The sequence below is a fragment of the Triturus cristatus genome, chromosome 4_1 (genome assembly GCF_964204655.1).
Source record: "Triturus cristatus chromosome 4_1, aTriCri1.1, whole genome shotgun sequence".
In the NCBI taxonomy this organism is placed as follows: Eukaryota; Metazoa; Chordata; class Amphibia; order Caudata; family Salamandridae; genus Triturus; species Triturus cristatus.
The window spans coordinates 1,293,170,195-1,293,195,836 of NC_140585.1; the positions used below are offsets into that span (position 1 = coordinate 1,293,170,195).

The 25,642-nt window shown below is 42.4% G+C and overlaps 1 protein-coding gene across 2 annotated transcripts in view; it reads right to left on the reverse strand.

Moving 5' to 3' along the window:
* RGS21 (regulator of G protein signaling 21) overlaps positions 1–25,642 on the reverse strand; it is a 242,690-nt gene that overhangs the window by 97,399 nt on the left and 119,649 nt on the right. For both annotated transcript variants that reach the window (XM_085650753.1, XM_085650752.1), the window contains exon 2: positions 23,930–23,997. In XM_085650753.1, coding sequence (XP_085506879.1) covers positions 23,930–23,940 — 11 coding nt within the window. In that variant the 5' untranslated portion in view covers positions 23,941–23,997. The remainder of the gene's footprint in view (positions 1–23,929; positions 23,998–25,642) is intronic.

Here is a 25,642-nt window from a genome sequence, read left to right on the forward strand (position 1 = left end):
CAGAATCAGCATCGCTTTGCCTCTTTTATCTAATGTCTCCTTGATGATCTCATAGACTTTCAGTAGGGCTGTTTCAGTACTAAAATTTGCTCTAAAATCAGACTGGCTATGATCGAGCACATGGTTAGCTTCCACTTATTCTGTGGTGACTGGTACACATATTTCTCCAATCCTTTGGAGAAAAAGGGAAGTAATTATAATGGCCTATAATTAGAGGCCACCAAGGGGTCAGCTGAAGGCTTTTTTAGTAGAGGGAGAATTTTTGCATCTTTCCATCTATCTAGCACCTGCCCATTTTGCAGTGAGGCGTTGAGGATCAAATTGGCAGATGGACTGATAATCCCTGCTAAAGATGCCCACATCTTTAGCTGGGCATGCGTCAGAGGGCGAGCCTGACTTGAGGGCTTTCATTATCTCCAAAGATATTTCCAAGGGAATTGGAGGATCTGTGTGAGAGGTGGACCTGACACAAGGTTGACTGGGGGGGGCCTATGAGTTAGAGACAGATCCTCGAAGGAGTCTTGGATGATTTTAATCTTATCGTGAAAATAAGAAGCAAGGTGGCTAATTCATTCACATGTGGGGGTAAAAGGACTGTCAACAGCACTTGGGGATGAAAAATCTCTTACTATTTTAAAGATTTCTTTACTTTTGTTCCCCGCTGACTCGATTTTGGAAGAGAAGAAATATTTATTTTCCTCAAGAATTGTAATATAATGGACCTTAAGGGCCTGTTTGTACATTATTTTATCCTCCGGATTAAAAAATGTCCGCCAAGCCCTCTCCAGACATTTACAGGCATCTTTGCTCTTTCTGAGGGCTTCTGTAAACCAGGGGGGCTCGGCGGATTTTGCTGAGCGAGAGGTGGGGGCGGCCAGCTCCCTAGAGGAAAACCAATTCTCCAGGCAGAATACATCCCTCTCGAGGGTGCCACTGAAGGGAATTGGATAGTCACTCAGGGCTTCCGAGGTAATCTGATGGAAAGGTCTAAAACTACTGGGGTGAGACTTCCCGTAAAATTGAGGAAAATTCGGCTCCTTACAAACTCTAAAACCTAGGAGATAGTGGTCTGACCACACTAAAGGAAGAGGTGCATCTGTTTCTATCTTTACATTAGAGAAAATCTGATCGAAAGTATGTCCCTTCTCATGGGAAGGGAGATGGACATAAGGGAACATATTGAAAATGTCTAAAGATTTCCACAGCCTGATGGCCTCCTGCTCGGCTGTCTTGTCCATATGAATGTTAAAATTGCCTAGCACCAGGCAATGCTTGTATTTAGTGACAAGCAGTGAAATTACATCACTAATAGACTCAAGGAACTTTCCGGTATGGCCAGGGGGCCTATAGATTAGTACGCAAATGTTTTATGTGCCGACACTGTAAAAATAAAATCTGAGGCCTTCGGCACCAACTACCTCATCTGTGGCTGCTATAGCAATGCCTCCGCCTATACCCCCTACCCGATCCTTCCCTATGATCTGGTAAGCGGGAGGAATGGCTCTCACAATACTGAGGTTAGAGCCTTATTTAAGCCATGTTTCAGCTAGAAACATTATATCAGGGTTTATTACCAACAGCAGATCATAAATACATAGATCATGTTTTTTTAAGGGCCGGGTATTGAGGAGCAGGGCCTTTAGCTGACCGTCCTCCTGGTGCTGTGGACCTGATTGGGTCCCGGGGTGCACGTAACCTCCCACCCCGAATTGATCTCACTGTTGGGATGGAAAAGCTGTCCAGTTGCAATGCAGGCAAGCAAGAATATTGGCATCAGGGTTTAAATCTGAGTGGAAGCGGCAGCTCACACACTTACCAATGTCAAGTAACCTTGCTCCACTGTAGCCCAAGAGCTTCCAGTGATTGAGAGGGAAACTGGCGCCGGCCGCCTCCGAGACGCTGAAAGGCGCAGATGGGCCCACCTTAGGCACAACTTTGGCGCGCCACTGGCGTGTCCGCTGCTCGCATCCGCTGCACGTTCACGCAGCGCCCTGCCTTATAGTGCCCAGGATTGAACAACTAGACCGCTCAGTCCTCTAAGATGGCGGCTCTCTGTACCAGCGGTAGATGCAGCCCACTCAGGGTTCGATTCCCGCCCTCCCACACCATACTGCAAATTTCATAAATTTAAAATTCCACTACAGACAACTTATAGTTCCTACAAATAAAATAACAGTTTCAGTTAAAAACAGTTTCTGTGCAAAGTCGCAAATGTCTACCCAAGAGGCAAGCAGAAGTGCTAATGACAGCACTGTCTCGAGGCATGGAAGTAAATACTTCCAAAACCCAAACTGTGGTCCTCATTCCCCAAAAATCATATAAACGGCGTTCTTCATTGGTCGGACAAGACTCCACCAGGTAGATAGCTTTGTCTATCTAGGCATGAGGTTTGATAAAAAGACCAGATGAAAGGCCCACATTTTTAAATCAGAATTGTGCCTGCTTCATGGCACTTCAACAGTAACAAAGCGTTACAAAGCTTTCACACTGAAATCAGTGTCCCTAGTTATAGAGATTTAAAGGGCTACAGTAAAGGGCTAAGGTGCAGTCAGTTGCTTTATACTGGGCTGAAATTTGGGGTATGAGTACCTCAGCGGATTGGTTTCCAAAGAAAATAGTCTCATTAAATCTTTCTTTAATCTCCTGAGAAGCACCCAGAAGGCTCCCAAGTGTTTTTAAACTGACCTCAAAAGAATTGGAGAATTAGAAAATCTAACAATTTTCTTATTATTTTACAGTAATTATCAACATACAATATTATATAGATATATTTTTGGTGATATTTTTTGTAGGGAAGTAAGTAAGTCATTCTTTATTGTTAAATTATTAAAATCATTACAATGTACCTCCTATAAGGGATATAAATACAATAGATGAGAATATGCAATAAATAAATGCTTTTAAGGATCATATATAAAAAAGACTTTTCAGGTGTAGACTGGTACCGGTCATAGGCAAAGTGCATTTGTCATAGAAGAGTAGGCCACATCTGGTGATATTGGTCAACTCTCCCTTTGAGTGTGAGTTTAGGCTAGGTGGTGCACCAGAAAGACTTCTGTGCAGATTGCAAAAAAACCTTTCTAAGGCAGATCCAGCCATTAAAAACAATTTTTTAAAAAAACATGTAAGATTTGTTGTCGTATATCAGTACAAGTGTGCAAGAGTACACAATTAGATTTTCCAGGAAGACATTTGCATTTTTCAATCTAACGTCATAGAGGGGCATAATCAGTGATCTCATGACATGCCAGCTTGCCCCAGCTGGGCACTGTGAACAATACCAGAAGGGAAGTGCTTGTGCCAAAAGAGTAGTTGTGCAAAGGACAGTTTTAAAGCAGCAGTTAAACGTGATTGTCTTGTAACAGTGCAATGTACAGGTTAGCTTAAATTGAATACTTATCCTTGTGCGTTTAGTCTTTACTTAGATCGTGTTCCTAGCCCTCTGTTATTCTCTTTCAGGCCTTGAAGGAGGGGGAGTGTAAAGAGAGTAAGATGAGGTGCGATTGCGCTACCCCAGAGAGCCTCTAGTTTGTTAGCTGACACAGATCATTTTAACCTGAGGCGAAGGACTCTCCCTCATTGTTTTGACAGGATTTCATGTAGGGATTTTAATTCTAGTTTGCCATGGAATGCCAGAGGAATTGTTTAACAAGTGTCAGTGGACCGGTGTGTGGGGAGTGGGTGTATCACCCCCTTCCTCAAATGGGACAGTGATTCAAGATGGGCAGTTTTGTTCAGTCAGGTCAGGTGCCTTCCGTAAGACATGTTCTACCCCCTGAGTATACTTCACTGTTTGTGAAGTTAATTAAGGATCTCCTAAGCTTAGGCAGGCTAGTATGACTTGTCCACAGAAGTGCTCCCTGCCTAATTCCAAAAGGGCTGCAGTCAGCGGCAACATAGGCTTAGAGTAGACTTGCAGAGGCAGATGGTGTGAATTGTTTTTGTAGAGAAATAGGGTGTGAAAAGTTTTAAATATGTATATTCTTACACTTGAATTGATTAATTTACTTTAAATTGGTTATTTGCCTATTAAATATTTAGATTATTGCAATTTGTTAGGGTAAACCTATGAATAATTGGTTGTTCTAGGGAAATGTTGACAATATTATTTGTGTTAAATAATATTTTCAGTTATATTGTGTCTGTGGTTTTTATGAGTGAAATTATGTTTTAGTTTTTTTTTTGCCATTTTGGTGTGTAAGATGTTGGCTTTTGAGACGGAGGGTTTTTAGCATTAAAAGTATGTTTAATTGATTTTAAAATATATTTATTAATTATATTTTGCATTTAAATATGTTATATTGTGTTTATTTTTTTGTTTATTTCACTACAGTTTCTAAACTATGAATGTATGTATTAACATTAGTATTAGTTTTGCTTTAAGGGCTATTTTTTGTTTTATATAGTTAATTATAATTTTTAGAAAGTACCTTTATTAATTTTTATTTCATTAATTTTGATTTTAAACATTTGTATCAACAATTATTGCATATTTTTTAAATTAATTAATATAATGTGTTTGATATTTTAGTAGTAATTTAATATATATATTTTTGTTTATATTAAGTGAGTTAGATTTTATGTAATGTTAATATTTATTCTATTAGTTAGGATTGGGAATAGTAAATGTAATTTTATTAAAGTTCTAAACTTTTTTTGCTGCTGGTCTTCTTGAATTGGGAATAGTAAGTATCACCCTGCAATGTTCAGCATTTTTTTCGATTATTTCTCAGTTTATAGAGGGAAAAGTAAATGTAGCCCCCTCAAAGGTTTTCCCTACTTAGTTTGCATTGTGAATAATAATTTTGACATCTGGAAATGTCAACACTTTCCCTACTATTTACCAGGTTGGAGCAGCAATTGTAAATTTAATTTTCTTTCATGTATGTGTTGTTTTAATTATTTTAATTGGCTCATATATTTTTTATGCTCATTAGGTTGGAGTTAGATTTGTAAATATCCACCTCCTTGTAGCCAAGTGGTATATATTTTTCATTATTGTTTGTGGATTCTATTTATTTTAATATTTGTGGATGTATTTTCATTATTTTATTAGAATTTATTTTTTAATTTGATTTGTTTTTTTAGATTTTTAAATTTAAATTTAAAGTATACATTTATTATTTTATTGTTTAACAAACTGTTGTTATAGTAAAAGATTAATGATTGAATAGGAGTATTGCACAATTTGAATTTTATTTAAAAAAAATATATATAGCCCCTGTGGACTGAAAGCACCTTACCTCTGCACGCCACATTTTGCCTGCCCCACCGGGACAGCTGTGAGTACCGGGACCACCGGGGACCACATTTCCCAGCTCCACACGCAGCAGGAGGCACCAACGTTAATCTTTTGTGCCGGGAAGCGCATAAAGACGGCCTCAGGCTCCCGCAGCACGGGATGTGCCCGGGCAAACCCTGGCCAAGGGCATGCCCATCTGCACCCGTCTGAGACCGGAGGAGTCCAGGCAGGGCCAGACCCTTTACTTTTTGGACTCTGGACAGAGGGAGTAACATATTATAAGGTACTGTTCAAAACCATCACCTCTGCCATCATAATCTTTGAGGGGTGTTAAAAATGAGTAAACATAAAAGTGGCTGAGTCTGCCCTAATTCATGAAATCGAATTAACAGAGCGCCAGCTCTTGCTGGAACCACAGACTACATAGAAACGGTTAGTTCCGGGTGGGCTCTCATCGGAAAATAGATCCCAGGATTGATCCATACAAACTACTCAGCCACTAAACCTGCCATCTGACCAGGAAACGCGTACACTCTCAGGGCAGGAAAATGGGCAAACTAGGCCTACCATAATTACAAGGGGACGGAAGACTAAATTAGGGCGAGATTGTAGCAGTGAGCCACTTTCTAAAAAGAGAAGGGCCGGGGGTCAGAAATAAAAACAGAAACCCCCAGAAGTATTAAGTAATTAGACCGTAGGAGAATACACACTAGATAGAACCAATGAGCAGGGGTCTCGTATACCGCTAGAGACAATTGGGCCACTTAAATCATCACAAGGGACTACGGAAGAAGACTTCTGGAAGAGGCTAGAGACCATTGTATCTGTGTTAATTGATCCTCTATTACAGAAACTAACAACAATTGATGAAAGACTAAATATTTTGGAGGGGCGGGTGGTAAATACTGGCCCTGCCCGTTATGAGTCAAATTCGAGCAGAGGTGATGATATGACATTAAACCAGGGACCAAGGCTGGAGGTAAATCAATTCGTAACCAACCCTGCTAGTGACCAAGCACATTACATCAACACGCAGGGTAGTCTCCCTGGTACATTAGTCACTGAGGGGACCGTGTTGCAACAGGTAGTACCCTCAGCTGTTGAATATAGAGGGCATAAGAGTGTTGGTCCAAGTACTACCTATGCACAAGCGGTGAATACCTGTAATAGCGTAACAGCTACGGCAGGGAGGTCTATGTTGGGTGGTGTCGGGAGCAACATCGACCCATCAAATCCTTCGAACTCTAGAAGGTATAATTTAAGACATAATATGAACCCAGAAGAGACCTTGCACCTCCCACCAGAAGTAACTCCATACACGATGGTATTGACAAACGTCCCCCCATTGCCTCTTGGTGCCCCTAAACTTTGGACAACTTTGAGGAACAAGTCTATTCACCTACTGAGTTCTAGAACTGGTTTAACAGATATTCTCTTCTCGGAATTTAAAATGGTGAGAAGAATTGGGTGGGTTGGCAAATCAAACAAGCATTTGGCTGGCGACTGTTTAGTTTTAACTTTTAGTTCTCCAAATTTAGTACAGTCCATTATCGGTAGGGCGGGCAGCCCGTTTACTGTGACACAGGGAAATAAATGTTTTAGCATTAGGATATTTTTACAAGCCAGATGAGATTTTATGGATAATTGTTCGGAGGAGAGCCATCTAAGTGACATGCAGTATAGATGTAGGGTCCCAGTCAGCAATCGTTTTGATCCTTTTAATAGCTTAGAGGAAGTAGACTGACTAAACCACCCTAGCGATATCTATTCTAACCATAAGCATGTCCTTGGTGGTCATACCACAGCACACTATAGCCAATACGTAATAAATAATAACCTTCTCACACATGCTGCTAGCGAGCTTAGAGATGAGACATTGGAGGCTAATGCCCTGATCTTGAAATCATCCACTAACCCCAATATATGCCTAAATTTAAACCAGCCACTGATTAATAATAACAATTTGTTTGTAAACAATATTAGTTCACTAAGGCCCTCAGGGAATGTAGACAGTATTTCCAGCAACCTTGTCTTTTGGAACATAGCAGGTCTGAGGCCTAAGTTGACTAACCCGGTATGGTGTGACTTTATACTAATTACGATAAACTATGTTTGCAGGAAACATGGACTGTGGAGGCACTGCATGTCAATGGTTTTAAAACCTTCCATACCCCAGCTGTTGCGGTGGCTAATGGAAGGGCAAAGGGTGGTCTTTGCACATACATTTCAAATAGGATGAATGTAAACAAGATAGAGTTGCGCAAAGAGGAGATCTATTACCAACTGATCACTATTTATGTGAATAGGAGATATTGTATTACGCTGACTAACTTTTATAATAACATTCCCACAGATCAAATGAGAGAAGTTGTGAAAAAATTGGGTAATGATCTGAAAGCACTGTACAATGATAATGCCAAGGATGTTCTTTTAATTTGGGGGGGAGTTTAATTGTGTCCTATGTCCCTATATTGCAGGAAAACAATGTGGATTTATGAATGAGGATGGGATTAGTTGTACCCCTTTTCGACATTCGAAACCGGGGGAACTGTTTAACGAGATGATGTTTCGCCTCGAACCAGGATTTGCAAATGAACTACGTGTTAGGCCTGTCACAATGAGGCAGACTTTTAATGGTAGAGGGCTGCATTCCATTATAGATCATATATTAATCTCAAATAACTATGCCAGTAGGTTTCAATCTATTCAGATTCATAGTAATTCTTTAAGCGATCACTTTCCATTGAGTGTATCTCTCTTATTGCCGGTAAGATTAGCTGGTAAAAGGGATCAAACAAACCAGGTTCTACACAATCTCACACTAAACAGGTCAAATGGCTATTTTCAGCGCTGGGCATTGGTGGACCCCGGCAAAATTACTAAACAAGTGGTAACCAAGTGCAAAGTAGCGGTTGATGTTTGTTTGAGTGAAACAGCTACCCCAATTGTGTTCTTTCTTCCTTCCCAAAAATATTGGGTGCTGTAAGGGATGCACTATATGTGCAGAATAAAAATTAAAATGAAGGGAAACGTCAGGGGTCGTTTGACTCTAATGGGCCCATTAGGATGTAGGGCGGATCGCCACCGCCCACATGGCGGTGGTGATCTGCCCTACTTCCTTCCCCACCTGCCACCAATTTCCCCCCTGCCATTTTAGTCTGGCGGGAGGACCGCGGCGGACAGGAAGACCGTCCGCCACTTTTCCGCTCGGTCGACAAGTCGACCGGGCGGAAAAGGGTTTAATATGGTGGCGGTGTCTTCTAGACACCACCATCCATATCAGGATGCAGGCGGGAGGCAGCCTTTCTGTGGTGGCATTGCCGCCACAGAGAGGAATGCGGATTTTCAAGTTGGGGACCCGTTGCGGGCCCTCAGGATGTTGAGGGGTGGGGGGGCACATGGGGGGTTCCTATGGTACCCCCCTGCATGTGCATGCACATGCTATTGAGTGTAACTGCATTAGTCTTTATCCAATATGTATTCCTTATAACAGGAGAGTCCACATTTGGTCAGTCGGAGCCACTGAGCAGGCAAGCCATATTTGAGGACCAACAAAAAGTGATTGCACATCAGTTGATGTCCTGTGATCTATCAATGGCATCGTATGAGGATTACGTAATTGAAAGAGAAATCATAGGAAATAAAAAATGATAGGTTAAATAAATTACTGCCACACAGAACCAGAAGAAGATTCATGGCATGTTTAGCAGCGCTAAAGCAAAAACCACAAGATTGAACCTTAATAGTTACATTTGGGAAAATGTATTAGCAGGCCATATGCACGCGAAAAATAGAAATCAAACAGGAGGCATGGAACAATCTACTGTCCATAGACGTCATTAAGAATAGTGCAAAAATGTGGGATATTGTCAATAAACCATTCTTGAATGACAATAGAAGTAGCACAGTTGAATGCAATATATCGGAGGAACAGTGGTTCAACCATTTTAACAATATATATACAGACCAGGATAACCAGGGTTTTCCAGGCCCACTGCCGACGGTTGAGGCTTATAGTCTGATTTTTACTGAAAAGGAAGTAGCGGTTGCCATTGCTCAAATGACAACCAATAAAGCACCTGGAACGGACGGTGTACCGCCTGATCTCTTTAAGCTGAATGTAACCCTTTGGTCAAATTTATTAGTACATCTTTTTAATATGGCTTGTCCGTATGGGCTGCTGAGATCCTGATCCCATTCAATCATTGTTCCAGTTTTAAAAAAAGGGCAGAGAGGAGACCCACAATGCTAAAGGCCGATATCACTGATCGATTCATTAGTGAAAGTGTTAGGGAGAGTGGTCCTTAGTAAGCTGACAGACTGGCTAGAGGAGTGTAATGTTCTATTTAACCTGCAGCACGGATTCAGGAAAGGCAGGGGTACTATGGACCAGTGCCTGAACCTTTATCTATTAGCAGGGAAATATACCATTGCCAAGAAATTGACACAACACCTGGCTTTTATGGATCTGTCCTCGGCCTTTGATCGAGTGAACAGATACAAGTTATGGACTTTATTACTTAAACTGGGTATGGATAAGAACATTGTACATTTGTTATTTGATCTGCACAGGGACCTACAGCCACAGTAAGAATTGATCTAAGTGGCAATCTCACGCAGGACATACGCATCATTAGAGGAGTGAGGCAGGGATGCATTTTAGCCCCCCTACTGTTCACCCTGTATAATAATAATCTAGATGTTGTATTGGGTGGAGCTAGCAAGGACATCCCACGCGTGGAGGATTGCCTGATACCAGCACTCCTCTATGCGGACGATGCTGCCTTCCTAGCCCGTACTGTTGTCGGCCTACAATGTCTCATAAACTATTTTGCAGACTTCATGAGATCATTGGATTTAAGTGTGAATTTTGCTAAATCTCATAAGATATTTATGGGTTCTAAACCTAGAAAACTCAAAACACATTTCTGTGAAGGAAACAAATTATCTAGGGTAACTACATTTTCGTATTTAGGGGTCCTGTTTGATGATAGTTGCACATTGGTACCCCAAAAGAAGGCCAAAAGCAATGCTATGGCTAGATCAACGGCAGTGGTTCTTGATTTTGCGCGTAGGTTAGGGGTGAAGTCAGTGCAAGCAATGCTAAATATATACAGAGCAAAATGTATTGCTATTTCAAACTATGGCTCTGAAATCTGGGTGTATAAGTAAGTTAAGGATCTTCAAATAGTGGAAAACAAATCCTTGAGAAACCTGTTATCAGTTATACAATCTACACCCTCCTATATTATTCACCAGGTAACCGACACTTGTTTTGTGTCCGATTTGATTGGAATGCCGCCCCTACTCAAATGGATTGCAATTTGGATCAACCCCAAATTAGAAATTAACCATAAGATCATGCGCGATTGCCTAGCCCTAGATAGAGCAAGTAGTATCCCTTGGGAGAGTTATGTAAAAGGGACAGCAATGCATTTAGGACGAGCAAGCTATTTAAATTGCCAGATACAATAGTGAAGGAAGATTTGTCATGGGACAAGAAATCTTACTTATATAGGACAAATATTGAAAGAGAGGCTTGGGAGTTGATGAAACCAATGGTACAAGCCTATCAACTATTTAAAATAAGTCGCACTGGGGGAGGAGCCAAGATGGCGACCGGGACGGCAGCGTAGACTCCCGGCTCCGTGAACCTCCGCATCCCGCACGGATATCCTGCACGAGATCCTTAACCTGTGCTACGCGGTCGTGTTTCTGAAGGAGAGAGGCACCCGACTGTGTGACTCCGAGGTTTCTGGCTGCGGTATCGCTGGAGAAATGTGCATTTGAATTTTGCGGCCTGTGCGGCCCTGGAGCCGGGACCTCGAGTGGACGCCGTGGCCGGGTGGCAGTTCAACAACAGCGGCCTGTTGTGACCGGGTGGAGTCGGTCCACCGGAGCGGTGCCAAACTCGGCTTACATTTCGTCGTGGTCGTCTCTACTGTCAAGCATAGCGGACCGAGTGCATGCCCGGGGGTGCAATTCTCAGACCCTCCGGTGGCTGCCCCTGCCTTTGATGGTGAGCTGCCCGGCCGCCGCCCGTATCCTGCCCTGATCATTGCGGGCCGCCCCCGAATTTTTACGGGAGCTGGTCCGTAGTGGGGACGACTGTTGCCCGTGACCACGCAACGGATAACTTTTCGCCTGCCCCCGGAACCCGGTCACCAGCGACGTGGACATCGAGACGCTTGTCCCGGGGTCCCGGCCCCGGTGAGGGTCGGGCATACTTGGCGGCCATCTTGTTGCGATGAAGCCTACCATCCTGTCCGCTGGGCCGCAGCGGGATTGTGAGAGTGCGACTTTCGGGAGTGTGGCAGCGCGATCGCAGAGAGCTGTGCTGGGGTACGGCGACCTCCTCGAGGCCCTTGGTGCTCTTCACTCCTCCTTGATTCATGGTGTCGGGGTCTTGGGGAGTAAGCTTGACGGTGTGGCGTCGGCGTTGGGGCAGTGGCGGCCCGCCTGTCCGCACGTACACAGGGACTACCCACACTGCGCACAGGAGGACACTTTGGCGGCCACCCCTGAGGTTAGTGCACGGCTGGACGCTCCGGCCAGTATGCTACAGTGTGTTCGTCCAGCTGAGGACCTGATCTGCCCCGGAGGCATTAGACCTGAGTGGGATGTGGTAGCCTCGTCCCGTACGTGCCCTCCTGTGACCCAGAGACAACTCCAGCAACTATTGTCTGCTTTGGCTGCTTCTGCCTTCCTGGACCTGGAGTGCAGTGCATATCCTTGTGCAGCGCTGGGAAGCCTGTGCCTCCACGCTGCGGACGGTGTTGATGCTCAGAGACTTCCACCCCACCTGTGTGCGTCGCTTCTCGGACGTTTTTGGACAATCCTCTACCTTGGAACATCGGATATGGTGCTGGGTCGAGGGGTAGGCATGGGCAGACTCCCAAAGAGTGGTCAGGGATGAGGCTGATCCTTCAGGGGTGGTCATCTAGTGGACGGGCGGGCTCAGGGGTTGCGTGCTCTCCTGGCATAGCTAACTGCATAATAGGTGCATAATGCTCCCCATTTTTCTTTGAGAAGATAGATTTTGTGCCGTTTATTGTTCACTTTGGGGGAAACTTACCGTGCGGGAGGGAGAAGCCGGGGGTATGTTTTGAAGGCCCTCCTCCAGTTTATTAATACTTTCTCTACCCCCCCCGTCTGGTGGGGTTCTTTTCCTACTTCTTTTTCCCTATTCTCCTATATTTCGGGTCTGGTTCCAGGGCGACAGGCACACTGCTGGGGGGGGGGCCGTACTCATCTGCAGAGGTGCAGGGTGGGGGGTTGGGGGAGGGGATTCTTTAGTCTTTTATCTCTTTTTCCATGGCCTCCTTTTTCTTCTCTGATTCTTTTTGTTTTTATTTTCTGGGATCAGCGTGATACACCTCCTTTGCTATGACTCGTTGCCGCTCCGTGTGTACCACAATTTCCGGGGTGCTCTCCGGGAGTTCTGGCGTGGGACTGCAGGCGCAACTGCTTATGACATTTTTCCCCATCCTGATGTTCTTGTGTTTGCGCCATTGACCTAATGGATTGCTTTAAATCGCTTACGTTTATTACTCTGCATACCTGTAATTGCTGTTTGAAAATTGTCTGGCACCTGATCCTTCTGCCTTGTTTCATTATAAAATGAAAACCTTTTTCTCCTGGTGCCCTACCTACTTTATTCACAGTATTAGCATTACGATTCTGCTCCCCGAAGTGCTGCCTGTGTTTACACTTGCCTTTTTTTGCTCTGATTGCTTAGCGGCCGGCCCCGGGGGGTTGTAGGCCCATACTTGTTCTTGATTGAACTGTCAATAAAGGTTTTCAAAAAAAAAAAAAAATACAAAAAAAAAAAAATAAGTCGCACTATAGAACCCTACTAAGAGGTAGTAACTAGGCCCCATCAATGTTTCCTTTTAGTTAGATTCAGATTGAACTATTTGCATTTTTTATTAGCAGAACCCAGGTATGGAAAAAGGTGGAGGATCTGGGTCCCTGCTCCTGTGATAATTTCTCCACCCAAGATACTTTTCACTTTATCATGTTTTGCAAGCATTATTTGCACTGACGTAAATGTTTTATCCTACCAATTTTAAAGGACAAAGGCTTTCTGCAGGTTAGATCTTCTTTAATATACTTACAGATGCTGAACAATGCCTGAGAAATTTTTCCTATTTCTAGTTTTTTGGATGCGGTGGTCAGAGAAAGGAAAAAAAGAGGAACCCAATGAATTGGCATAAATAAATCCTCCTTTTCTCTGTTAAATAGTAATGAATTATATGTGATCTTGACTAACCACCATGTTCTAGTTATTTTTACTATTTTAATCATGTTTAATCTGTGTATCAGATGATTTAGTATGTTTGAAAGATTATGTTTACTGCTTATGTCCTATTGTTGTTTTTTAAATGAATGTTTTGTAGTATGCTTTTATGGTTTTAATTAACTGAATAAAGTAATTTTGTCTGTCTGTCTGTCTTGGGATGTTTACTAGATCCAGGAAGCAGAGGCAGGCATGCCTAATGGCTAGGGCGGTCGACCTCGAATCTGGGGAACTGGGTTCGAGTCTCGGCAATGACGCTGAACATCCTGTGATTCTGAGCAAATCACGTAATCTCCCCGTGCCTAACGAATATTAATGTGTCCTCATGTAATGCAACTGGTTCAATGTAAAGTGCTCTCATAAGCATGTCCTTGGTGGTCATACCACAGCACACTATAGCCAATACGTAATAAATAATAACCTTCTCACACATGCTGCTAGCGAGCTTAGAGATGAGACATTGGAGGCTAATGCCCTGATCTTGAAATCATCCACTAACCCCAATATATGCCTAAATTTAAACCAGCCACTGATTAATAATAACAATTTGTTTGTAAACAATATTAGTTCACTAAGGCCCTCAGGGAATGTAGACAGTATTTCCAGCAACCTTGTCTTTTGGAACATAGCAGGTCTGAGGCCTAAGTTGACTAACCCGGTATGGTGTGACTTTATACTAATTACGATAAACTATGTTTGCAGGAAACATGGACTGTGGAGGCACTGCATGTCAATGGTTTTAAAACCTTCCATACCCCAGCTGTTGAGGTGGCTAATGGAAGGGCAAAGGGTGGTCTTTGCACATACATTTCAAATAGGATGAATGTAAACAAGATAGAGTTGCGCAAAGAGGAGATCTATTACCAACTGATCACTATTTATGTGAATAGGAGATATTGTATTACGCTGACTAACTTTTATAATAACATTCCCACAGATCAAATGAGAGAAGTTGTGAAAAAATTGGGTAATGATCTGAAAGCACTGTACAATGATAATGCCAAGGATGTTCTTTTAATTTGGGGGGGAGTTTAATTGTGTCCTATGTCCCTATATTGCAGGAAAACAATGTGGATTTATGAATGAGGATGGGATTAGTTGTACCCCTTTTCGACATTCGAAACCGGGGGAACTGTTTAACGAGATGATGTTTCGCCTCGAACCAGGATTTGCAAATGAACTACGTGTTAGGCCTGTCACAATGAGGCAGACTTTTAATGGTAGAGGGCTGCATTCCATTATAGATCATATATTAATCTCAAATAACTATGCCAGTAGGTTTCAATCTATTCAGATTCATAGTAATTCTTTAAGCGATCACTTTCCATTGAGTGTATCTCTCTTATTGCCGGTAAGATTAGCTGGTAAAAGGGATCAAACAAACCAGGTTCTACACAATCTCACACTAAACAGGTCAAATGGCTATTTTCAGCGCTGGGCATTGGTGGACCCCGGCAAAATTACTAAACAAGTGGTAACCAAGTGCAAAGTAGCGGTTGATGTTTGTTTGAGTGAAACAGCTACCCCAATTGTGTTCTTTCTTCCTTCCCAAAAATATTGGGTGCTGTAAGGGATGCACTATATGTGCAGAATAAAAATTAAAATGAAGGGAAACGTCAGGGGTCGTTTGACTCTAATGGGCCCATTAGGATGTAGGGCGGATCGCCACCGCCCACATGGCGGTGGTGATCTGCCCTACTTCCTTCCCCACCTGCCACCAATTTCCCCCCTGCCATTTTAGTCTGGCGGGAGGACCGCGGCGGACAGGAAGACCGTCCGCCACTTTTCCGCTCGGTCGACAAGTCGACCGGGCGGAAAAGGGTTTAATATGGTGGCGGTGTCTTCTAGACACCACCATCCATATCAGGATGCAGGCGGGAGGCAGCCTTTCTGTGGTGGTGTTGCCGCCACAGAGAGGAATGCGGATTTTCAAGTTGGGGACCCGTTGCGGGCCCTCAGGATGTTGAGGGGTGGGGGGGCACATGGGGGGTTCCTATGGTACCCCCCTGCATGTGCATGCACATGCTATTGAGTGTAACTGCATTAGTCTTTATCCAATATGTATTCCTTATAACAGGAGAGTCCACATTTGGTCAGTCGGAGCCACTGAGCAGGCAAGCCATATTTGAGGACCAACAAAAAGTGATTGCACATCAGTTGATGTCCTGTGATCTATCAATGGCATCGTATGAAGATTACGTAATTGAAAGAGAAATCATAGGAAATAATAAATGATAGGTTAAATAAATTACTGCCACACAGAACCAGAAGAAGATTCATGGCATGTTTAGCAGCGCTAAAGCAAAAACCACAAGATTGAACCTTAATAGTTACATTTGGGAAAATGTATTAGCAGGCCATATGCACGCGAAAAATAGAAATCAAACAGGAGGCATGGAACAATCTACTGTCCATAGACGTCATTAAGAATAGTGCAAAAATGTGGGATATTGTCAATAAACCATTCTTGAATGACAATAGAAGTAGCACAGTTGAATGCAATATATCGGAGGAACAGTGGTTCAACCATTTTAACAATATATATACAGACCAGGATAACCAGGGTTTTCCAGGCCCACTGCCGACGGTTGAGGCTTATAGTCTGGTTTTTACTGAAAAGGAAGTAGCGGTTGCCATTGCTCAAATGACAACCAATAAAGCACCTGGAACGGACGGTGTACCGCCTGATCTCTTTAAGCTGAATGTAACCCTTTGGTCAAATTTATTAGTACATCTTTTTAATATGGCTTGTCCGTATGGGCTGCTGAGATCCTGATCCCATTCAATCATTGTTCCAGTTTTAAAAAAAGGGCAGAGAGGAGACCCACAATGCTAAAGGCCGATATCACTGATCGATTCATTAGTGAAAGTGTTAGGGAGAGTGGTCCTTAGTAAGCTGACAGACTGGCTAGAGGAGTGTAATGTTCTATTTAACCTGCAGTACGGATTCAGGAAAGGCAGGGGTACTATGGACCAGTGCCTGAACCTTTATCTATTAGCAGGGAAATATACCATTGCCAAGAAATTGACACAACACCTGGCTTTTATGGATCTGTCCTCGGCCTTTGATCGAGTGAACAGATACAAGTTATGGACTTTATTACTTAAACTGGGTATGGATAAGAACATTGTACATTTGTTATTTGATCTGCACAGGGACCTACAGCCACAGTAAGAATTGATCTAAGTGGCAATCTCACGCAGGACATACGCATCATTAGAGGAGTGAGGCAGGGATGCATTTTAGCCCCCCTACTGTTCACCCTGTATAATAATAATCTAGATGTTGTATTGGGTGGAGCTAGCAAGGACATCCCACGCGTGGAGGATTGCCTGATACCAGCACTCCTCTATGCGGACGATGCTGCCTTCCTAGCCCGTACTGTTGTCGGCCTACAATGTCTCATAAACTATTTTGCAGACTTCATGAGATCATTGGATTTAAGTGTGAATTTTGCTAAATCTCATAAGATATTTATGGGTTCTAAACCTAGAAAACTCAAAACACATTTCTGTGAAGGAAACAAATTATCTAGGGTAACTACATTTTCGTATTTAGGGGTCCTGTTTGATGATAGTTGCACATTGGTACCCCAAAAGAAGGCCAAAAGCAATGCTATGGCTAGATCAACGGCAGTGGTTCTTGATTTTGCGCGTAGGTTAGGGGTGAAGTCAGTGCAAGCAATGCTAAATATATACAGAGCAAAATGTATTGCTATTTCAAACTATGGCTCTGAAATCTGGGTGTATAAGTAAGTTAAGGATCTTCAAATAGTGGAAAACAAATCCTTGAGAAACCTGTTATCAGTTATACAATCTACACCCTCCTATATTATTCACCAGGTAACCGACACTTGTTTTGTGTCCGATTTGATTGGAATGCCGCCCCTACTCAAATGGATTGCAATTTGGATCAACCCCAAATTAGAAATTAACCATAAGATCATGCGCGATTGCCTAGCCCTAGATAGAGCAAGTAGTATCCCTTGGGAGAGTTATGTAAAAGGGACAGCAATGCATTTAGGACGAGCAAGCTATTTAAATTGCCAGATACAATAGTGAAGGAAGATTTGTCATGGGACAAGAAATCTTACTTATATAGGACAAATATTGAAAGAGAGGCTTGGGAGTTGATGAAACCAATGGTACAAGCCTATCAACTATTTAAAATAAGTCGCACTATAGAACCCTACTAAGAGGTAGTAACTAGGCCCCATCAATGTTTCCTTTTAGTTAGATTCAGATTGAACTATTTGCATTTTTTATTAGCAGAACCCAGGTATGGAAAAAGGTGGAGGATCTGGGTCCCTGCTCCTGTGATAATTTCTCCACCCAAGATACTTTTCACTTTATCATGTTTTGCAAGCATTATTTGCACTGACGTAAATGTTTTATCCTACCAATTTTAAAGGACAAAGGCTTTCTGCAGGTTAGATCTTCTTTAATATACTTACAGATGCTGAACAATGCCTGAGAAATTTTTCCTATTTCTAGTTTTTTGGATGCGGTGGTCAGAGAAAGGAAAAAAAGAGGAACCCTATGAATCGGCATAAATAAATCCTCCTTTTCTCTGTTAAATAGTAATGAATTATATGTGATCTTGACTAACCACCATGTTCTAGTTATTTTTACTATTTTAATCATGTTTAATCTGTGTATCAGATGATTTAGTATGTTTGAAAGATTATGTTTACTGCTTATGTCCTATTGTTGTTTTTTAAATGAATGTTTTGTAGTATGCTTTTATGGTTTTAATTAACTGAATAAAGTAATTTTGTCTGTCTGTCTGTCTTGGGATGTTTACTAGATCCAGGAAGCAGAGGCAGGCATGCCTAATGGCTAGGGCGGTCGACCTCGAATCTGGGGAACTGGGTTCGAGTCTCGGCAATGACGCTGAACATCCTGTGATTCTGAGCAAATCACGTAATCTCCCCGTGCCTAACGAATATTAATGTGTCCTCATGTAATGCAACTGGTTCAATGTAAAGTGCTCTCATACCCAATACCTTCGGGTCAAGTTCGAGCTATATAAAACTCAGTTAAATTCAATAAAAAATAAAATAAAAATCTACAACTGTTGCCCAAATTGCACCTTGTCTGCTTTCCCCTGCTGTCCCCACGCCTCCCCACCTTTCATTTCTCCTGGCGGGGCTTCCACTCCTGCTTGCACAAACCACTGTTTGGTCCAACTCTTGAGGAGGCATTTGACCCTGTACCTGCTAGCACCAGCTCTCTGCATCCTATTGATGTGCTGCTCGTGCCTAGCCCTACCATTTCGAGTGAGGTCAGCCTTACATCCATTATACAACAACTGAAGAATGAGGTGGGCACAATAAAAACATTTGTCTCCTCTGTTACTAGTATTGTGAGCAAGCGGCCTACACCTTCACCATCCTTCCCCACCTCCTCCTCTCCCTCTTGGGATTTGGCTCTCCCATCCTCTAGACAGGCGGGTCCTACTAAATCTGGGCCACTTGCTACTTCATCTGAAAGTAACATGATCTCCTAATGCATGTAGAGATGGTTTTAGGAGTATGCAAAACACTACTACTCAAAGCACCCTCCATTTGAGACAATATGATGATCCAACCAAACACCTGAGTACCCAGGCCCAATGGGTGGTCAATAGCAGGATTTTTAAAACTTCTACACTTTCTAGTCTGCAAAGGCATGCTCTCCCTGGCACCGTCTTGATGACTAATATCCCTAAGTTAAGCCCCCTTGCTACTGAAGAAGAGGAACATAGCAATCCATTGGATCTGGCATGTTAGGGGGTGCTGCTCAGTCATGCGGGATATTATCAGTGTCAAAAGATTAGGTTCCCCTAATTCCTATTTTGATAGGATAATACTAACCGTATGCAATAAGGATCTCGCTGACAATTTGATAGTCATTGACGCTAGGTCATTCCCTCTGAGCCACACTAATATCCAATTTAATTACCCCAGGCCAGTGCACCACATGGATAATCATCCTTATCAGCCAACTACTATATGCTCTTCATCCCTCAGCAAGATTTATTGACTTATGCGGACAGATAGTTCATATTTAAACTTCCTACCAACAGGGATTCCACCTTCTGATCCGATGGGTACCCCAAAGGACTTTGGAATGACAACCACTCTATCTCACTCCTGCCCCCCATGCCTCATTGAAACCTAATACATATTGTATGATTCATAACACACTTTATATAGTGCTAGCGAGTCCTGTTGGATCACAATCTCATAGTTGTACTTCCTTAAAATCTGTTCCTAGTTGTCCCTCAGTTGTTTGGAATGTGGCTAGTCCTCAGATCTAAGCTAATGCTTCCTGACTGGAACACCATTGTGGATGAGTACAACGTTTGCTTGTTCCAATAGACATGGTCTTCGGAACCAATCAATAGACCTGGTCACCTTCTCTTTTTTTACACCTGTCATTCCCAGCTTGAGGGGAAGACCATCTGGTGGCCTAGTTATTTGAGACAGCGCCTCTCTAAAATCTAAAATTCACAAACTACAGACAAATTCACCTTATATTCTTGCTATTCAGAAGTAGGACTAACCCCAGGGAAATTCTGTGTAACATCTATGTGAGAGGAACCAGAGGGGGGGGTGACCTTGGGCACCCTTCAAGCTCTAGAAAGACTTCTTGATCAACATCCTAATAACCAACAAATTATGTTAGTTGGTGACTTTAATACCACGTTCTAGCCCCAAGACAATGAAGATGTTTACTTAACACAAAGCAAAGACACGTTTTTGGAAGTACCTCAATTAGATATCCCTCCAAATCACAAGTGGTCACATGTGGCACTTCAACTGAAGGCAGTAACAATCGAGTTTGGGCTTAGGGCTGCCAAGGGCCGCACAAAGTCTGACCATGCAGCAGCCTGTACATTTAACAAACCTCTTCACTCCAGCAGAATTGATAAATTCCTAGTTGACCTCAGGCTACTGCAATTTCTATTGAAATGAGCACCCTTAAAAGGACAGAAAGTGATCACAATCCCCTTTCTATGTTTATACTGGCTCTTTTTGTTACTATCACTTCAGTCTCTGCCCCACCTCTTCTCACAAGGATATTGAACTGGCTTCTGATGAGCATCATTTGAAGTGGGGCTATATGGCAGATTAACTGGACATTTTAGCATTCCTCACTCCTGGCCTAAATGATGTTATAACAGGAATGGAGGGAAAAGCTTATGCTGTTTCTGCAAATTTTATTTCCAATAATTCAGCTTTTTTCAAATGTATAACAGGGCATTTTATTGCCCCGGCTATTAGTAGAATTCATGGCACTCCCAACACCAGTTTATGGTTTAATATTAACTATTGTAAAGCCCAGAGCTCCCTATCTGGAGTCATCAAAGCGAGAGACACAACTCTAATTCCCCTAGCTAGGAAAGCCAACAAAATGACAATCACCCATGCAAAAAAGAACTGGGAGGATCAGAGATAGAATGCCCAAATTGATGCATGTGCAACCAGAGACTTTACTCTATTCTGAGTAATTAGTTAATATCTCGCAATGGTGTTACGGTTCCAATGAAACCTGTTCGCAATGTTGCTCCCTCTGTGTGGATTGAGTTCTTCAGCAACTTCTATTCTGCCATCCCAACAAGTACTTCCTCTAACATCACAATAGAAATATTAGCCTTACCCTCTCCTTTGCTCCTGTTCAATACCTGGGATGTTGTTGAATCTCTGTTAACTACCGCAAGGGGTAGAGCTGCAGGACCTGACTGCATGTTGGATATTTTTTTGTCTGATATTGAGCCTTGGGTCCACTACATCTCATCCATTGCTGGTGGGGCCCCCATTCCTGAGTCATGGAAAGGTACTATTGTAATACCCATCGATAAAAAAGGCAACAGATTATCCCCCAACAACTGTTGGCGAATAAGCCTAATTTCCTTTGTTCGAAAAGTCTTTTGCTGCAGTGTCCATGCCAAATTTCAGGATTGGATGTTTGAGATGAATATTCTTAGCCCCTTTCAAGTAGGCATTCAGACCAAACTTTCAACTATCAATCAGGCTTTCTGCTTTCTATTGATTTACTAGTGCACTGTTTTTATCGGAAAGGGCAATCTTTATGTTGACCTTGTCGACCTTATCTGCCTGTGATTTAGATACACGTTCTATCTTTTGGCAGGTCTTGGCTGCAATGGAAATGCCCCAGAATCTTTTGTCCTTGTTAAACTTCTTCAGGAGAGCACTTTTGTCCATATTAAGTGTGGGAAGCAGGATGAACTGACTAATAAGATCCTAGTCCTCAGAGGAGTACACCAAGGCTGTCTACTGGCTTCCATGCTTTTTTCCTTGTTTGTTAATGATATTGTTTCTATCCTAGCCCAGGCTGAATCACATACTCCTGTAGTAGTTTGAACCAACATTCCAATTTTATTATTTCCGATGACACGCTACTGATTTCCAAGACCCTGAGCTGGCTACAGAAGCTCTTACATTGCTTCAAGGAGTTTTGCCTTGCCCGGGTTCTGGAGATCAATACTACCAAAACTTAGGTGATGTTGTTTAATCCCCATAAGTCTTTTAGGAAGCATATTGTTCTGGGGGGTCACCCGTCAAGAGGTGGACTCTTCCTCTTATTTGGGGGTTATGTTCAGTAGGAGTATGTCATGGAAACTCCATGTAAACAAAGCCGCTCCAAAGCTTAAACAATTTATGGGGGTGCTACACAAAGAATATTGTAACTCATATGCCAAACCTACTTCACCTGCACTTCACATATGTGAGGCCAAGGTTTCCTGGTCAATTTTGTATGGGGAGGAGTTATGGGGCTTTTCTAAGATCGAGCTGCTTACTACTGCTGAAAACAAATTGTTATGCAATTTAGCCTCACTCCCCCGAGCACACCCTTGCACCCACTTTGCCTGGACATGGGATTACGTAGTCTAGCAGATAAAGCCAGGTTACACCCTCTTTTATATTGGTGCCGGCTATGGACCAGCCCAGAACTTGTGTTTATGCAACAGCCCTTCAGGACGTAATGGACTTTGACCGATTCCACAAAGTCCATTGGTGTGACAATAGAGGATTCTTGGGCTGTCAGATCTTTGGGAACACCCTGCTACTATCAGCTTTCTGTCTGTACACTCCCTGAATTCTTATTAGGGAGCTGTAGCACCCAATGACTTTAGAAAGGCTGAGTCTTCTAAACTCGTTAGTGACTTCCTTGGCTTTAAATCTTTCAGTGAGTATGATATATACTGGGGCCAGGTGACTGTCTCAATAGACAGGAAGTTATACTTCCAATTTAGACTGTGCACTCTTTCACTGAGAGCATTCACAACTAAGTGGGCATGTGGGGCTACTGATGCATGCCCCATCTGTTCCGCCACAGCGGAGAGTGTCACGCATGTATTCTTTGCCTCCCCAGCATATGCCTGCCCGCGTAAAATCTGGCTAGCTCCTATTTGCAAATGCTTGGGTGTTCATGGCCATTCTGCTGCCCTTCGCATCCTGATGTCAGACTGTAGCCCGAAGTTTGCTATCCCAGTAGCCAGGTTTCTGGGTGCAATATGGATACTCCGCAGGAAGGCACTGACACCCCTTGTTACATTAAGCTTATCATTCTGTTTTCATCTTTTCATTAGGTAATGGTTGTAATTTTATTGATATTATTAAAATCAAACCCCTCCTTTCTGTGCAGGTTCCTGATATTTTATGCCTTGCTGCTTCGTTACTGACTGTAAATTATATGACACAAAAACCTGTTACGCCTTAAATGAACTGTTTGTAATTATGTATTGAGTATTTTTTCTCTGTTAGCACTTTTATGGCCCTGGAGGCCGAAAAAAAAGTCATTTGGATGATGATGACTAAAATTATGGTAATAATATCATCAATGAAATCAATGTTGCTATGTGGTGTCATTGATGGTGTGAATCGATACATGTATGTGTGAAATCATGTGTGAAGTTTTGAGAAGTTCATGACAGGGTTAAAGGGCTGCTTAGGAGGAATTTCAGGAACCTTTAGTTTTTCAGTCATAACCATAACCGTTATATGAACCTTGAATGTCACTTCAACTGACCTTTTGAGGTTATCCTAGTAAACACCAATAATAAAGCACACCACAACTTCTGTTAACATGAGTTTTTACTCTGAAAAGATTATTATAACTTACAGAGCAATTTATGGTGAATAACAGTCAGGACTAACTTGGAGACACGTAAATCTACGATCAGGGGGCAAATTTAACAATAGTACTTTGTGTACTTACGTCGGTGCCCATTCATCAAGATCTGTGTCCATCAATTCATTGTCATTAAGAGAAGAGGAAACTGCTGGATTGGGTTTCAAGACGGGTTTGAACATCCAGTATTCCAAATATGTGTCCTTTGAATACTCTAAGGATTGAAAAAGACATCAGCAATAACTCACCTCACTGGCATGTTTTTATCCACCTCCCCTGAAGATGATGGCAAATTTGTATCCAGCTTGGGTTTAGTCTGCAAAAAGGATGAAGAAGGCTATATTAATTAACCACATGTAAAGATAGCACTGAGTCATATATACATATCACAGCCTTCTGCTTGTTTCCCCTTCACCAGCATTTATTTTCAGTAGTGCCCGATACCAATGGAATTATTTTCCCACACCAGTTTGGTTTCTAGGAGCGCTAGTGAGAAATTTAATTTCATAAAGGGTTAATCATCTCATGCTAGAGGGAATTATGGATCAAACTGGGTTTGCTGGACATTTTCTGAAGAGAAGACCAACTATCACAGCTGTCTTCTTTTCAGAAGAGTTGTTATAAGAGTGGGTAAAAGGTCGCTGTTAAATAACAAAGGTCTCTGATGGCTTATCCTATGCATGCTAAGTATCTCCTGACCTCTCTCAATTTACCATTAGACACCTGAAGGAGCCCTGGGCCCACCTGCTCCATTCAGTTCGATGTCAGATCTCCAATGGTTCTTTTTAGTAACATAAATGCGTAGAGGGAAGAAAGGTCATAAGTCAATTGAATATCAGTGTAACATCAGTAGCTACACAAGAACCCAAACAGACAACCAAAGGGAGATTAGTCAAGTTATTACAAATTCAAAAATAGGTGGACACATACACATCTCAGCATGATGGTATTGAAATACAAAGGGAACAAAAGGAAACCAAACCTTCTGAAAAGATTCACCTGCTGGAGCATATGAAGAACAAGAAGGTCAATTACAATTATGCATGAGATGAGAAAGCAGATACTCAAGTCTCCTTGCATCGGCACTTCTTCTTGATGCAGCATCCAAATCTAACTACCCCTAGTCCAACACTAAAGTGGCATCGCTAAACTAATTCACGAGTGGGCGATAGAGAAGAGGGAAAAAGGTGTCAGTAGACCAATTCTACCTAAGAAGTCACTTTAAAATGAAATGGGTCAGGGGCATGAAGCCACAAGTGACAGGAAGAAAGCATCCACTCTTAGGTGTACTCTGTCAGGAGTTCAAGCTGGAATGGGGTAACCATCCCTCTCTACAAAGCTGCATATACATAAGATAATATTCATCAAATATCCCACAATGCTTTTCGTCTCACAAGCAGTACTCTGGGCTCATCCACAAACTTTTCCATGACATCGACTCCCTCCTCGGCCTTATCCACGCACAAACCCTCTGTAGCAGCTAGTCCTTGCTCTCCTCGCTGTCTCCTGCCTGAAAATACCTCCCTCCACCTTATCTCTTTCAACCAAGCGAACTGTATCTCCTTCATTCTGCAACCTTGCCTAATACATTACCCCTACTCTTCTCAAATTAACGTTGTCCAACCTGCAATGCAAACGTGAGACAGAACCATTCTGCAAATATCACATACAAAATTAAACATCACTTTTAGAAATGAAGACTCGTCTAATGCAATACAAATCGAGGCCTAGAAATCAAGCTAAGTTAATAAATTCACCGTACAAGATAGGCAAGCAAATACATCATTAATACTCAATTTAACTTCAACATCAAGCTAAAAGAGCACTTATGGTCATTAATACATCACTAAATCACTTGTGTTAACAAAACCCAAAAAGTTTTACATTGGTTAGCATGATAAGTACACGTTTTAAACATTAAACCTACATTGAAGGATGTTAATTTATACAACGTCAATGAA